Genomic DNA, 17,692 nt, shown 5'->3' with positions numbered 1-17,692 from the left:
GTCTTCAGACAGTGGCCAATGTCAGGTGCCCTGGAGGGAACGAACAGAACATAGGTAATCATCAACTGATCCATCCCGTCGCCCATTCCCAGTTTCTGGCAAAACCCGAGGCTAGGGACACCATCCCTGCCCATCCTGGCTAATAGCCATTGATGCACCTATCCGCCATGAACTTATCTAGCTGTTTTTTTGAACCCTGTTATGCTTTTGGCCTTCACAAAATCCTCTGGCAAGGAGTTCCACAGGTTGACTCCACAGGTGAAGAAATACTTCCTTTTGTTTGTTTTAAACCTGTTGCCTATTAATTTAGTGACCCCCTAGTTCTTGTGTTATGAGAAGGACTAAACACTTCCTTATTTACTTTCTCCACAAGAGTCATGATTTTAATAGACCTCTATCATATCCCCACTTAATCTTCTCTTTTCCAAGTTGAAAAGTCCCAGTCTTATTAATCTCTCTTCTTATGGAAGCCGTTCCATATCCCTAATCATTTTTGTTCCCTTTTCTGAACCTTTTCCAATACCAATATATCTTTTTTTGAGATAAAGTGACCACATCTGCATGCACTTTTCAAGATGTGGGCCTACCATGGATTTAGATAGAGGCAATATGATAGTTCTGTTCTTATTATCTATTCCTTTCTTAATGATTCCCAACATTCTGTTCGTTTTTTTTGACTACCTTTGCACATTGAGTGGATGTTTTCAGAGAACTATCCACAATGACTCCAAGATCTCTTTCTTGAGTGGTAACAGCTACTTTAGACCCCATCATTGTATATGTATAGTTGGGATTATGTTTTCCAATGTATGCTACTTTGTATTTATCAACACTGGGCAACAAAATGGAAGATGAAATTCAGCCACCCAGTTTTGTGAGATCCTTCTGTAGCTCTTCATAGTCTGCTTGGGACTTCACTATCTTGAGTAGTTTTGTATCATCTGCAAATTTTGCCACCTCACTGTTTACCCCCTTTTACAGATCATTTATGAATATGTTGAATAGGACTGGTCCCAGTACAGGCCCCTGGGGGACACCACTATTTACCTCTCTCCATTCTGAAAAGTGACCATTTATTCCTACTCTTTGTTTCTTATCTTTTAACCAGTTACCGATCCATGAGAGGACCTTCCCTCTTATCCCATGAGAGCTTATTTTGCTTAAGAGCCCTTAGTGAGGGACCTTGTCAAGGCCTTTCTGAAAAATCTAAGTCCACTATATCCACTGGATCCCCCTTGTCCACATGCTTGTTGACCCCCTCAAAGAATTCTAGTAGATGAGAATTCATGCCTCACCATTTACAAAAACCATGTTGACTCTTCCCCAACAAATTTATGTTTATCTATGTGTCTAATAATTTTGTTATTTACTATAGTTTCAACCAGTCTGCCAGGAACGGAAGTCAGGTTTACCAGCCTGTAATTGCCAGGATCACCTCTGGAGTCCTTTTTAAAAATTGATGTCACATTAGCTATCCTCCAGTTATTTGGTACAGAAGCTGATTTAAATGACAGGTTACAAACTACAGTTAGTAGTTCTGCAATTGCACATGTGACTTCCTTCAGAACTCTTGGATGAATACCATCTGGTCCTGGTGATTTATTACTATTTAATTTATCAATTTGTTTCAAACCCTCCTCTAATGACACCTCAATCTGGGACAATTCCTCAGATTTGTCACCGAAAGAGAATGGCTCAGACCGATGCAAAGAATTCATTTAGTTTCTCCACAATGGCCTTATCTTCCTTGAGTGCTCCTTTAGCATCTCGGTCACCCAGTGGCCCCACTGGTTGTTTAGTAGGCTTCCTGCTTCTGATGAACTCAAAAAATTTTTTGCTATTACTTTTTGAGTCTTTGGCTAGCTATTCTTCATTCTTTTTTGGCCTTCCTAATTACATTTTTACACTTCATTTGCCCGAGTTTATGCTCCTTTCTATTTTCCTCACTAGGATTTAACTTCCACTTTTTAAAGGATGCCTTTGTGTCTCTCACTGCTTCTTTTATTTTGTTGTTTAGCCATGGTGGCACTTTTTTGGTCCTCTTACAATGGTTTTTAATTTGGGGTATTTAAATTGAGGTTGGGGTACTTAAATTGGGGTACATTTAAATTGAGCCTCTATTATGGATACTGGAAAATGCATGTACCTTCTCTTGCACTACAATATACAGAATATTTTCTGTTCTCCCTAGCAACTCCTGAAAGGACTTGTAGTTTTCAATGAGTGGCATACAATAAAGTGGGATAGGGTAGGAGGTTTCCAGTGGATATTGTGGCAAGTCACCTTCTTCCACTTCCTCAATGTACTACTTACCTTCCTGTTTTTCTTGATCTCTATGAGGGTCTGCTTCCCTAATGGAGCTAGTAGGTAGTCTGACCGGGGAATAAAATCTGGTGTGCTCAAAAGAGATATGAGGAGAATAACTGTAGATGTCTCAATGGAGAAGACCATGGAGCCCAGGAGGCCCAAGGTGGTGGACCAAAGGGAAAAGTTCTGAGTCTTAAGGTGATGTCTGCCAGAGTAATACCGGATACTTCAGAGAAGTATGTCTGGATATTCTGCAGGGAGAAAATCTCAAGGTGGGCCCTAAAATTGAATCTCTGGTGTCAGAGGGCGGGATACATATTTGTTGGGGAATACCATGAATCTGTACATTTTATAAACTCCTTAAATCACACAAATCCAATTACAGAAACGGAAATGTTTACAAGGTCTTCAAGTTCCATGATCAATCACCAGAGAATCCACACAGTCCATACATGGCTGGATCTGACTTCACAATGGACTCTGAATGCAAGCTGTCTCACACTAATTATTACAATCTAAGAATTTACAGGTTTCAGAGTAACAGCCGTGTTAGTCTGTATCCGCAAAAAGAAAAGGAGTACTTGTGGCACCTTAGAGACTAACCAATTTATTTGAGCATAAGCTTTCGTGAGCTACAGCTCACTTCATCGGATGAAGTGAGCTGTAGCTCACGAAAGCTTATGCTCAAATAAATTGGTTAGTCTCTAAGGTGCCACAAGTACTCCTTTTCTTTTTAAGAATTTACAATATCTGAGATTTGGTAGAATTTTGGTTCTGAGAGCCATGGAGTTCGTTTTCATTCAAGGAACTTACATACTCTACTGGCACAGTGGGTAGAGCTTTTAAAGCAGTTAAAGAAATAGGAGAGTAATCAAATTATTAAATTCAGCGTTCATCTGCCACATCTCCCAGAAAGTAAAAAGGAACCCAACAGCAAATGTTTCCTGAGTCTCCTAGAGTTTGAATTAATAGCTCAGCTGCACCCATTTTGTTTTTTAAATACATGTACGTACAAAAAAGTAAGATTTTACTTGACTTTTCGGAAAGTTTAGGAAAATACTTAAAGAAAAACCAGTGTTAAAACAGCAGAATACTTGAGAAGTTAGTGTTTTAAAAACTGACTAAAACCAGCCTCAATTTTGAACATATAACCTCAATTTTATCAGTAAAGCCACAAATCTCCTTAATCCCAACTATTTTCCCCCATACTTAGATTTTCAACATAAGCCAGGAGATACTCCCATATTCTTCATCTACTGACCTGCAAACCAACACGTTACTAGGAGAACCTAATCATCTCCAAATCCATATTCCTGCTATGCTCCAGAGATATCTTACTTCTACCCTTAACATAGTATCAAATAAGCAACACCGCTCCATGATTTGCCATATAATCCAATTGAAAACATCCAACCACTATCCCAATGTCATTAAGACTCCTAAAATGGTTTTGAGACCCTACCATTACAGATAAGCACTATTACTCGTCTTCTATCACATATTGGCTGCAGATGCCTAAGTATCACATTCACAACAACTGGGGTGTTAGTACTTTCTCTATAAAGGAGAGAAAGACAGCATGTGTATAGAACACCATTTGCAACAAGATTCAGAGTTTAGAAAGATGCAGTTTTTGTTGCAATAGTGATGGCCACAACAAAACATACAGTTCTTATGCTGTGTCAATGTCATTGGATGGAGGGTAGGTGAGGTATGTTGAATATGAGCAAGTTGCAAACAACTCCAGATTTCCTGACTTTCACATTTAGCTTACTTTAAACTCCTAATTTGGAGTTTAAACTTCCAAGAAGCTATGAACATTAGAAAACTTCCAAATTAGGTTCCTGATAGTATTTTTTGAACCTTAACAAAAAGATTGTCTGGGAATTTTAGTTAGATTCCAAGCACAAAATCTAACACAAATCCAAGTCATGTGTGTAATATAAGAATCATCAAAAAAATACAGCCACCTAAAGTTTCTTCACAAATGAAGGTTTAAATACCATACCTTTATAGCATGCTAATGTAAGTGCACTTTCTTTGAACTCATTGGAATGAGTGTTGATTCCTGCACCATATTCCAGAAGTACTCTTGCAACCTCAACATGACCTGCACTGGCTGCTTCCATTAAGGGGGTATGTCCATTTTCATTATGATCTTCTATATTAGCACCTGCTTTCAATAGCACTTTCACTATGTCAACGAATCCCCCAGCGCAGGCATAAGTGAGTGCTGTGTTCCCTAAGAAAAGATAAAAAGAACATACAGTAAGTAAATCCTTCCTCTTTCACCTAACCCCAACTGTAAATAAATGAAACCAAAACCTACTGTAAACATATAGAATTTTAATCTACTTAAGTATTTATACCATAAATCTGGGATCAGCAACCTTTCAGAAGTGGTGTGCTGAGTCTTCATTTATTCACTCTAATTTAAGGTTTCCCATGCCAATAATACATTTTAACGTTTTTAGAAGGTCTCTTTCTATAAGTTTATAATATATAACTAAACTGTTGTATGTAAAGTAAATAAGGTTTTAAAAACATTTAAGAAGCTTCATTTAAAATTAAATTAAAATGCAGAATCCCCCGGACTGGTGGCCAGGACCCAGGCAGCATGAGTGCCACTGAAAATCAGCTCATGTGTCGCCTTTGGCACATGTGCCATAGGTTGCCTACCTCTGCCATAAATCAACCTAACAGACTTTTGCATTTCTCTCACCTATGATTTCAGGTGAGGTAGAAGATTCAGAAACAGATTAACAATTAGACATAACTATTTTACTGAAACACTGCCCTCGTTCTAGGACTCCTTTTATCAGCCTAAACCTTCTATGGCCTATGTTATCCTCTCTAGTAGCCCTAGAGACACTCAACGACCCTTTTATCTTTCATCTCATTCAAATGCTATCATTCCTTCTTAGTTTGGCCTCTGCCTTCAGTAATTTATATGCTGGTAATCTCTCCCAGCCAATACAGTTAAGTTCTGACACAACTGGCTCACACTTCCGTCAGCATTTTTCACCACACATGCCACCACACACGTTCATTATTTGTTTCTGTCTTTGCCCCAACCCATCATATTCTTCCTGTGAAGAATGTGCTAATAAGAAAGCTTCCTATATTTCTGGATGCTCTTGGTATCCCTGCATCACTTGGTTTCAAAAATTGGCCACATTTTGTCTATTAGCAGTATCTCTCAGTTACTGCCCAGATGAAGTTTCTTACTTAATACTACTCTTTCACCTTCCCTAACCTCCCAAAATTCCACTTTTCTAAAATACCTTCAACAGAGGTTTGGGTTAAGCCCTGGTTTACTTGCTCAAACTCACTGTTTCTACCAGTGACTTATAGTATCCTTGAAAACTTCTGGGTTTCATTTTTAGGAAAGAATTCTGGTTATCTCAAGCACCTGGAGTCCATTTCAGCAGACTACAGATTCAACTTCTGCTCTTCAAAACAGCTCATTTTCCCTCTTCAGAACTCTTGCACCAGACAAGCAAATTACACATATAATCACCTTTCTCCAATTATGGTATAAATTACTCAAGGGGCCACTGAATCTACTACTACTACTTCCTTCCTCTAGACCAATGGTTCTCAAAGCCGGTCCACCGCTTGTTCAGGGAAAGCCCCTGGCGGGCCGGACCGGTTTGTTTACCTGCCGCGTCCGCAGGTTCGGCCGATCGCGGCTCCCGCTGGCCATGGTTCGCTGCTCCAAGCCAATGGGGGCTGCAAGAGCCCTGCAGCCGCGATCGGCCGAACCTGCGGACACAGCAGGTAAACAAACCGGTTCGGCCTGCCCGGCGCTTTCCCTGAACAAGCGGTGGACCGGCTTTGAGAACCACTGCTCTAGACCACTAGTTCTCAACCAGTGCTACACAATATGGCTGTGGATACACAGAGGTCTACCAGGGGGTACATCAACTCATCTAGATAGTTGCCTAGTTTTACAACAGGCTACAGAAAAAACACTAGTGAAGTCAGTACTAACTAAAATTTCATACAGACAATGACTTGTTTATACTGTTCTATATATACACACACCATACAATGAAATGGAAGTACAATATTTATAAAATAGATCAATTGGAATATAATTAAATGGTTAAAACCATGGTTAGAAAGTAAGCAATTTTTTAGTAAGAGTGTGCTGTGACACTTTCGTATTTTTATGTCTGATTTTGTAAGCAAGCATCTTTTAAGTGAAGTGAAACTTGGCGTACACAGGACAAATTAGACTCCTGAAAGGGTAGACCAGTGATACTCAGACCTCAGCGGTTCAGGAGCCAAATCAGCAATCAACATTACCCAAAAGAGTCACAGTAGTGTGAATTCATTGTTTCATTTACTACAATGACCGATGAAGTATTATTTTATCAGCTACAATTAGCTAACATGGTAAAAACATCCTGATTGGTTAATAATTAAATTAGAATGTTTTAACATCATGTGCTTCAAAGAACCACAAGAGACACATTAAAGAGCCACTTGCGACTCAAAGCCTCAGGCTGAATATCACTTTTCTAGATAATAGCAACTCCTTCCTTCACTTCTGCAGATCTACAATAACTGCATGCCTGAAGCTTATTTAAAATTGGCTTTCCTCTATTTATCCTATAATGCAATGTTTATACCACCCTTGTCAGTCTTCCATCAAATAATTTGCCACCATGCCATTTGCTTTACTTGTAATTCAAGTTTGGTTAATTCTCTATCATGCAAAATAGTGTGTTTCGCATTTCAAAAGTAGTTTAATAGTTTCCTATCATATTAACAAAAAACTAGACATGAACATTAGAAAACTTCCAAAACTACCCTAAACTGACACAAATGCAAAAACTTCTTGCAGAAAAAAGTATTTGGGATCACTACTCAGGGGTTGTTTTTTTTTGGCTATGGACAGGGAATGAACAATGCACTACACAAAAATCTCCTTAAACTTTTCGTTTCCAGAAACAGTATTTGATCATTTTTCAAAATTGATCATTTTTTCACCCAGCCAAATTAAAGAGCCGTAAGTATCTAACTGTAAAAATAAAAATTTGAGTCTATATTTCAAAGTCATCTTTTGGAACCCTATTTCACTTTAAGCTTGCCAATAGGGATCTAAATAAAATACATTTAAAAAGGGCAAGTGCTTGAACTACACTAAGTTTGAACAAAGGGTTAAATTGAAATTTGGGCTAAAAAATATCACATAAGCACTAAACAGTTCAATCAAAATTTCTTTCTTGATATATGGAGGAAATGGTTGGCTGTGTTTTTGCAAGGGTTTCCCCTTAACATAAATCTCAAGGAAACTGCAGTTCTGGTAAGTATTAGTTACTGAATTATTATATTGAAATATATCTCAGGCTTAATTTGTTCCAATTTGTTTTACTGGTGATCCTACTTCACAGGGGTCTTCAGTGGATAAAATGCCTTTGCATTAGAATTAACATCAAGGACTAAGGAAGAGCCATCTGTTTTCACTCAGGTGTTCAGTTTCAGCTGAACAATGATGGCTCCTGTTTGGTGCCATGTAAGTTATGACTGCTTTACCCTTTGAATTGAAATAATCTGTACTGTATTTTCTATTAAATGAAAGCACCACGAACTTAAAAAATATCAAATAGTTCAAAACATGCAAGTAGGAGGCTGGGACTGATTGATACGTGCTAATCTTGTTAATTCATCCAGTTGCTGTTCCATACTTACCTGTTGAAGACTGGGCATTGACATCGGCACAATGAACAAGTAGCAGTTTTACAATGTCTACATAGCCTCCACTGGCAGCTGCCATGAGTGGAGTTATGTCTCCTTTATTCCCTCGATCTTCAACATTTGCATGCATCGCTAGTAGTACCTGAACAAAAACAGAAGTTCACTTAAATGAGTTTGAACAATTATGTTTTGCTTCTTTAATTATGAGGGGAGTCAGGTATGTTTATACTACAAACCTAAGTCAACCAACAGCCACTGCAGTAATTACTGTGGTAGTACATGTCTACACTACCCTCCTTGGATTGGTGGTGCACATCCTCAGCAAGAATGCTTCCACTGACCTAAGAGGGGCAGCATGGGGAGCTGAGAGCCTGGTCTGGCAGCTCCACTGGCAGCTCCCTGCCAGAAGTCTGGCTACCCTGCAGGCTTCTGGGTGCGCAGTGGGCTCTCTCAGGCCCCCCCCCCCCCCCCCCCCCCCCCCCCAAAGGGAGCTGGACACCCTTGTCAGTTTCACAGCTCACTGTGCCCTGAAATACACAAGACTGCCTGGCTCCTGGCAGGTGGCTCTCAGCTGAGATTGGGATCCAAATGCACTCTGGCTTCTTGCCCTAGCTCCCAGCTGGGATCGGGGTCCAGCTACCCAGCTGTCCAGGGGAGCAGGGACATATTTGTCAATTTTATGGTTCCCAGCATGAAATTGACAAGAGAGCAGACAGACACTGCATAGTACACTGACATAAGCCTTATGCCTCTTGTGGCGTTGGAGTTATTATGTCAGAGTAGCAGGGCACTTACAACGATGGGAGGAAGGATGTAGTGTAGACATTGACATAATTAGGTCAACATAAGCTGCCTTAAGTCCACCTAAATGTATAACAGAGACCAACCCTGAAAACTATTTTCCTTTCTTCCTCCCTGCTCCTTTTAAAAGCTTCGTATCACAGCAATCCTACCTTCGGTAAAGAACTAGATATGGATCTGCCCAAGTAGAGCACTTCGCTGTTTTTCTTCCACATTTTTTGCATGTTACAATACTTGAAACCAAAAATATAAGCAACAACTGCAACATATAATTAACGTTTTCAAATACGTCAGATAAAGTGTAGTTCCACTCAAAGTGAGGTTGTTGCAATTGAGATGTGCTACATTTATGCGTTAATGATTCCAGCACAGATTTGTTCAATTTACTTGCAAAGAGGCTTCTCCCAATAAACTCCTCTTGGGATCACCGAGTCAAACTAGGTGCTTTTTGGCTTGTGAATCAGCACCAGTATAGCCATCAATGGAGATCAACAAGTGTAACTGAAGACAGAATTTGAAGGTAATGCAGAAGTGAACTGGAATTAGAATTTAGTCAATGATGCTGATATATTAGCCAGAAAAAAGTCCCAGGTTTAGAAATGACTGAGTCATTATGCATCATAAAATATTAATGTAAGATGAATTTTTTTTTTTTTTTTTGCTTTGCACTCACCTTTAGGGGCAGAATCTTAGAATGACTATTTGGCAGCACAGCTTGATTATGTCTGGAGTGATGTGCCTGAAAGCTACAGGCAGATCATTTGAACACATACAAGATGTAATTTTCAAACAAGATCATTTATGTTGTAGCATGTCTTATTTGTTACCCCCTCCTCTTTAGACTGAGGGCTTATAAAAAGCATATTTAGTGGAAAACTGTCTGAAAGGCTGTTGAGCATGCAGTAAAGTGAACTGCACTATATTTTACTTCATATTCCTTTTAGAGTACAAAATACATTCTAATCAAAAGGAGTAAAATGTTTGGCTTTCAAAGAGTTTCAGGCATATAGCACTCTGTGTATTTTCTACTTACTTGTGCCAATTCATAATACCCAGCTGAACAGGCCAAGCAAAGGAGACTCTCCCCTTCTTCTGTATGTTCATTTACACTTCTTCCTTCATCCAGCAGCTTCCGGACAGCATTCACATCCCCATCGGAGCATGCTTCTGCCAAACTGCGACTGGAAAATTATTTATCATACAATGAACACACAGGAATAATTCTACAACAGACAGGTAGCGAGCTTTCTGATAAAGAGTAAAGTCAAGGTATATAGCAAAAGACTTTTGCTTAATTGACATGCTAGTTTGCCTTTCGATATCACTTTCTGGAAGACACTTTCAAAGTGCTAAACAGCAAAGTGCTTTTCAAAACAAACAACACCTCAACGCCTCTGTGTAGAAGCTATTATTCCCTTTCACAGATGGTCTAATTGAGAAATAAAGGCTCTGTCTACAACAGGAATTTGCCCCGATTTTGAAATAAGTGGCTAGCCACTGACAGAGGTGCATTGGTGCAAATCCCAGGTCCAGACAAGGAAAGCTATAACATGCACCAATATAGCCCATCCCAGTTTCAAGCAGAGATTCTTTACTAGTGCAAGTTGCAGCTTTCCTGTGTACACTTGGGGCAGTTTTGACAGCAGCTAGCCACTGACTGCAAGAATGGGGCAAATTCCCAGTATAGACAATGCTTAAGAGATCTGCCTAAAGTCACTTTGAATACTGTTGCAGAACTAGGAATAAACCAGATCTCTCAACTGCCAGTCCTTTGCTTTTCTATTCCTACTGTCCGAACTATTTTATTGGAAAGAAAAAAAACTAAATAAGTAAATATTTTTTAGACAAAACATTCATATGACAAATTATCCTTATTTGATTTTTTTTTGGACTGCCAAAATTTTAACTATACATTTAAAAAAATGCCAAAGAAACTCGAGCCACTGAAGTTTGCAGCCTATCTGGAATAGTAAATTATTAAAATATGCCTATTGGATGGATTCATTATATATTTTTAACATTCCATCATACTGGGATACCTCGACTAACACTGCAAGGAAGGGAGATGGGTGGATATTCTGTAACTCCTTCTCATTCAAACCCCAAATCTGACAAAAAGTAGGATGTCTAGAGAAGTCAATGTACCTCTTACAATCCAAAGTGAAAAAGCACCAGTGTAGCAGCATAAAATATACTGGAAACTGACTGATGTACCAATTCAAGAAGGATTAAAAAAAAAACGGGGGGTGGGGTCAAAGGTCCTTACGATGTATTACTATTCTTTAACCATCAAGCAGTCAGGACCAATGCCCCCAGCTCTTGTCACCATAAAAGCCCTCAAGGCTCAGGAAATACTTACCCATTATCTTAAACAACAGCTATAAGAGCCAATGGGAGCTGCAGAGCCAGTGCTCAGGGCTTGAGCAGTGCACAGCACCCCCCAGCCTGGACCTCTAAAAAGGAGACAGGGAGCCTGCCAGCCCTGCCAAATTGCCCCCTGCCCCAGAACACCCACGGTGCCCCCTCGGGCCAACCCCAAGCACCCAAAGTATATAGGATATATAGTATAAGTTATGGAGAGGTCACGGACTGATTTTTTGTTTACTGCCCATGAGCTGTCCATGACTTTTACTAAGAATACCTGTGACTAAAACGTAGCCTTAGTCATGATTACCAACACAGATAACTGTAGGATCAACTCCAGCAGAACAATCAGAGTGATGTGTTCCTGCCAGTGCATCTTATTTATAAGACATGGATATTTGCCTTCAAAGTGAGGACTGGTTGGCACAGAGGCATAAAATTCAAAAGAGAAATTGGGCCCATTTATTTTCTCTGACACGTATACACAAGCTGTCTCCAGAACCTCTCCTCTATCACCCTCAGTGTACAGTCTAGAAAGAGAAAGTTCACTTGTTAATTCAGGAATATATAAGAATTTCAATTTCCAACTAAGTACCAAAGAATTCCAATTATTAAACTACACTCTGAATCCCTGTAAGTAATTCTCACTTGAGATTCACGCTTCTCAAGACAATGAAAGTGTTAATAGTTGCCAAATAAGGACCCTTGGAGCCAGGCTGGTAAGGAGGTGGAAGTCATTTGCCAGACTGAGCTTTTTGTGATTCCCTTCAGTGACTACAGCAGACATTTAAATATAGGATTAACAATGTAATGTGACAGCAATTGACATACTGGATCAGACCCTTGGTCCACCTAGTCAGTATCCTCTCTCCAACAAAAACCAACACCAGATGCTGCAGAAGAAGGTGCAAGAAACCTCATAGTAGGCAGATTTGGCATAATCTACCCATCAGAAAGGTTTTATCCCAATCCTTAATATTTAGAGTGGCGTCAGCCTTAAGCCTGAAGTTTTATATCCTTTCCAAAATATTTTTTGCATTAATTCAAACAACTCTGGATGTTCTTGTTATCCAAATAAATACCCAATCCCCCTCAAAATTTTATGAAGTTCTTGGTCTCTGACTTCCTGTGGCAGTGAGTTCTACAATCTAGTTACACGTGTAACACTGTTGCAAAAAAAGCAATAATTTTGTGATGTATAAGCAGGAGTGTTGTAAGCAAGACATGAAAAGTAATTCTTCTGCTCTACTCCATGCTGATTAGGCCTCAACTGGAGTATTGTGTCCAGTTCTGGGTGCCACATTTCAGGGAAGATTGGAGAGAGTCCAGCGAAGAGAAACAAAACAAAAATTATTAAAAGTCTAGAAAACATGACCTATGAGGGAAAATTGGAAAAACTGGGTTTGTTTAGTCTGGAAAAAAAGAAGACTGAGAGGGAACATGATAACAGTTTTCAAGTACATAAAATGTTGTTACAAGGAGGGAGAATTGTTCTTCTTAACCTGAGGATAGAAAAAGCAGCAATGGGTTTAAATTGCAGCAAGGGAGGTTTAGGTTGGACATTAAAAAAACTTCCTAACTGGAATAAATTACCTAGGGAGGTTGTGAAATCTCCATCATCTGAGATTTTTAAGTGCAGGGGACTGGACTAGACCTCTCGAGGTCCCTTCCAGTCCTATGATTCTATGATGAGTGAAAAAGTATTTCCTTTCCTCAATTTTTAATTTATCACCTACCTTTCGATTTCATTGAATACTCCCCTTGCTCTCGTGTTATGAGAAAAGGAGAGTAGAAGTTCCCCATTTATCTCTTCTAGACCATTCATTAGTTTAATCTTTTTTTATGCCTTCATCTCCCTTCAAAGGTAAAACAATCTCTCCCCCGCCCCCAAGAAAAACCCCCAAACTCTCTTCCTACAAGAGTTTTTCCATGCCCTTAATCACTCATTATCCTTTTCTGAACCCCCTGGAACTTTGCAATATCATTTTTGAGATAGGGTGACTATTACTGCAGACAGAGGTCATACCATTTGATTTTTTTTTCATTTAGAGAAATACTCTAAAATGCAACTGTGCATAGATCCAATCATATTATCCTAATCAAAGCAAATATTTTATACTAAGAATTGGCTGTATATATTGTGTATATGGCAATGTATTCAAGCCCACCTATTAAGGAATCAAACTGAAGCTGAATCTCCTCATAGTAACAATGACTGTGAAAAACAGAAGTTACAAAGCAATATGAATGATTATGGACATTGAACTTGCTTCTAGTTGACACAAAGAATACATCTTCTCCAAACTCTTCCTGTTTGCTATCTGCTCAAGTATTGCCCACTCCCTATGCTATTCTCAAGACTAAATTATTACCGGTATGTATATTATTTTAACGATATAATTGAAAAAAATTCACATCATCAACTCAGTGGGCTAAATGCACAAATTATTCTATGGCTTGTGTTATACAAGGTCAAACTAGTTGATCATAACTAGCCCTTCTGGCCTTAAACATCTACAAAAAAAGAAATATAAACGCTCTTGCAATACACTACCCCATTTCTTCCCCCAGATCCTCATGTTATGGATTTACATGTATGTTATTTGTTTAACAAATAATAAACTCTGAGGGGAAAGGGGCCTTGTCCTATGTTTGAAAAGAGCCAGGCACATCTATGATGCTATAACTGAAGACTAAAGATGCTATAATTAAAATCATACTTTGTAGATGCTAAAGAAATAGAGTTTGTGATTTAATTAATTTTTATGTCCATTTCTAAATTCCTTGAAGAACTGTTCTCCAGGAACAGTACCTCAAATCTTACACACTTTTAGTTCTGCAGTATGTACAACACAATATTTCAAAAATTATTCAGGTTTCCTCCAGGCCCACATACAGTATCACCTTAATGTCAAATATCTGAGGGGAAGTGGAGACATCTTGCCCCTTAACTTTCAAAAGCTGAAAGAAGAAGATACTGAGGCTTCAGCAGCTTAAAGTGACACTTCTCTTTCCCACTGAAGGAGTGATGTGAAAGCATGCTTCCTTGGGACTTAAGACAACCACTTGATTCTGGAACACTGAGGCAGCCATGCTCTCCTGGTTAATCAAGTTGACAGATTAATCAGATTGCTTCACGGACAAGTATTAGGAAATTTAATTTTTCCCTCCAAAACCTGAGAGCAACAGCCTCTGGCAGATGACTATCCTATCAGGACTACCCCAGACAATGAGCTATCTATCCTTTAGTTTCATAAAAAGACAATCCTCGAAGCTGCTGTGGCAGTAGTTCTGGCAAAAAAACTAGCATCTCTGGATACATCTGTACTGCAGTTAGAAATCAGTGGGAGGCCCATGCCCACTGCTAGGGCTCGGGCCAACGGGCTGTTTAATTATTATGTAGACATTTGAGGTCAGGCTGGAGCCCAGGTTTAGGAACCTGTAAGGTGGGAGGATCCCAGAGCTTGGGCTGCAGCCCTTTAGCCCAGGCCCTGCCAGCCCAAGTCAGCTGGCAGAGGCCAGCTGCAGTTGTCTAATTGCAGTGTAGACATACCCTCTGTGGGAATGGTGAGGCTGGCTTTCCATTATAAGCAAGCTTTTGTTTAAGAAGCTTTTTGTACAGGAGAAACTGACATCACACCCCAAATGGGAAGAAGGGAAACTTTCTCAAAATGTTAAGAGAAGGAAGGATGCACAATTACACTGTCCTTGCTACAGTCCCTAGCTAACAGACTGAGTGAGGTAAGGTGTGCAATGCCCTAAGATTTGAGAACATGGCTGCTGCTGCTACTACTACTACTAACAAGGGATTCATGTGACCGAGAGGAGGGAACTGCAAAAGCATGCTTGCTTGGGACTTAAGACAACCACTTGATTCTGGAACATTGGGGCAGCCATGCTCTCCTGGTTAATCAAGTTGACAGATTAATCAGATTTCCTAATACTTGTCCATGAAGCAATTTAATTTTTCCCAAAAGTAATTAAACCCAAAATGCAAAAAATTCATTTTCATATCTACAATTTAGATACCATAATTTAAATTATATGAAAGTATAAGCCATTACTACATACTTGTCCACTTGTCCTGCATTGTGATTGTTCTCTGCTCTCATCCGTGTCAATGCAGCAGCAGCTTCATCCAAAGCACAGCTGACAGACGAAGTCAGTCTTCGGAGCACCTCAGGATCTGCGAAGGCTTTACCATCGGCAGTGGACAATTTACCAATTCCTTCAGTGTTTGTTCGTTCATCAATCAGGTTAGTATGAAAGTCACACAAAAAAATGCAAAGACACTATTTTAAAATTTCAGTCACATGCACTATTAGTAAAAAAAGTCATCTGCAAACATGCTGGAAAAATCAAATATAATTAAAATAACTTAGCATTTTTTTTATAATCTGAAATTTTAATTATAGCACATCAGCAGCAAAGCTATGTTTAATTGCATTTGCAGTTCTATTATATGCCCCAATTTCAAGCTTATACCTTTTGAAAAAACTCATGGGGTGGAGAACAAGCATGGGAAACAAGTCTAAAAGTGAATGTCTAAGAAGCTTTGATGTAATGCCATTTGGTTTCTTTAAGATTATCTGAATTTGAAGAACATTTTTCCATTCCAATTTTTCAGATGCCCCCCCTCCCCAAGTTCCCCACAGTAAAAAATGTAAAAACTTCCTGAGGATCTAGTTATCAACAAGGATAAGCGCTTAACAAGCTTGAAAAAAGTTTAACTTAAACAATTTGTTTGATCTTCAAGTAGCTTAACATACTGAAGTGCAGAGAACCAGCTAAAACCAAAAGTATCTTACTCCAACAATGTAGTAAAAAGGTGATTTTTTTGAAGGACCGTGTATAGTACTTTTTAACCCTCAGTAAATTTTTGGATCAGTTTCTTTAAAAATTGAAGTTTAGTACCAGTTGCGTAGTTGACGTTTATGACACAAACTGATGCACTTCTGAATCTACACACTAGCATACAATAGCACCAAAAGAAAAGGAAACTTACCTCATTAATCTCAGTGCCACTCAAATGCCAACAATGAAAACTTTTTCACTGCTGATACCACTGTGTGGTACAACTATATAAGCTTACCCTGCATAGCTTGGCTGTACCCAAGGACATAGACCGAGCTCAGGCCCTGTAAACATTCTGGCACAGCTGTATTTGCAGCATAGACTTAAATCTTCAAGTACAAACATGCAACTAGTCAAATGTCTGGTAACATACGGAATTACAGTACAATAGTTCACAGCAGTGGTTCCCAAACTGTAAATCATAACCCCCAGGATAGCCCTGAAAGAGTACCAGGAAGGTCATAAGACACAGGAAAAAAAGATGCAAGAAAGCTTCTAAACAAACAGCCACCAGGGCAGTGCCATCTACTATGTCTACACAGCATTTTGGACTGAACCTTCCATCCTAGACCCAGAGACTCAGCCTAATGGAGCTCATGCTAGTGCTCCCTTCTTATATAGCTCTCTAGACAGCAGTTTGAAGTTGTGATTCTCGTCGGGGTTCAGGCTCTGATCCTAGGAAAGAGGGTGGGCTTCAGAGCCTGAATCTGCTGACCCCAGCTAGGAAGCTTGCTCCAAAATGCTGCATAGACCATACCCATAAAGCGCTCTCACACCCACAGCTGCAGCCAGCCAGGAAAGCTAGGAAGTGCCATCCACTGCCAGGACAATACAATACGCTCACAGCAGCAGCATGCCTTCCTATGGCTAGCAGCAGGCCACAAGCTCCATGTGGAGGATGCAAAAGAAATGCAGGAAGAATGGAAAAGGAAGGGAGACTGATGGAATCCTTTTCTTCCAGCACATGGGGCAGCAGGCCAACTGAACGGATCTAGTGGGCTGGATGTGGCCCTCAGTTGCCCAACCCTTTTTTTTGGTTTGGTGTTCAAGGGCCCCCAGGAGACAAAGGCTCTGCGTGAGTGCATATTGGTTAATTCAGGCCAGGCTACCCACCCAAAATTTTCAAAGTAAACTGTAAAGATGGAGGGTTCTTTTATGCAAAACCAACCTGACTATTAAGGTATCAAGAGGGTTATGTGAACAGAGGTGAGTTTAAAGGGGGTCAACAGTATGAGCAATTTGGGAACCACTGGTTTACACACTGCTGAAAACTAACATACCCTGATTCAACGGTAGCAAATGTAGGTCATCTTTAATAAGCTAAGCAACAGAGTGGCTCAAGTAGCTATTTAATCACAGATGTAACCAGGGCCACACCAGAAAGATAAAACCCCTGTGAAAATGATTCTGGACAACACATTTCAGAAATCTTAATATCTGTCACATGTACGCCTTCTGATTCTTTTGAAATTCAACTATGTTTTCTATTTTTCCCAGCTTGTAACCCTGAGTCTAGCATTAGTAACCATGCTTTAAAAGTAGTTTCAAGTATCAAACAATCACAAATTAGAGACATAAGAAACCTATCACAGCATTCAATTCACCTCCTCACCAGTACAGGGATCCATGGTTATAAACCTCAGAGCCTTACCAAATTTCT

The 17,692-nt window shown here is 39.6% G+C and overlaps 1 protein-coding gene across 12 annotated transcripts in view; it reads right to left on the bottom strand.

Annotated features, from left to right (window-relative positions):
- Positions 1-17,692, bottom strand: part of LOC102931004 (ankyrin repeat and KH domain-containing protein 1) — a 205,053-nt gene that overhangs the window by 105,557 nt on the left and 81,804 nt on the right. For all 12 annotated transcript variants that reach the window (XM_037907203.2, XM_037907206.2, XM_043521542.1 and 9 more), the window contains exons 3-6: positions 15,250-15,406; positions 9,848-9,995; positions 8,008-8,155; positions 4,316-4,549 (exon numbers count right to left, since the gene is read on the bottom strand). In XM_037907203.2, the coding sequence (XP_037763131.1) occupies positions 4,316-4,549; positions 8,008-8,155; positions 9,848-9,995; positions 15,250-15,406 (687 nt within the window). The remainder of the gene's footprint in view (positions 1-4,315; positions 4,550-8,007; positions 8,156-9,847; positions 9,996-15,249; positions 15,407-17,692) is intronic.

The sequence above is a fragment of the Chelonia mydas genome, chromosome 8 (assembly GCF_015237465.2).
Source record: "Chelonia mydas isolate rCheMyd1 chromosome 8, rCheMyd1.pri.v2, whole genome shotgun sequence".
Lineage (NCBI taxonomy): Eukaryota > Metazoa > Chordata > Testudines > Cheloniidae > Chelonia > Chelonia mydas.
The sequence above is the reverse complement of the archived record's forward strand: the minus strand, read 5'-3'. Positions and strand labels throughout refer to the sequence as shown.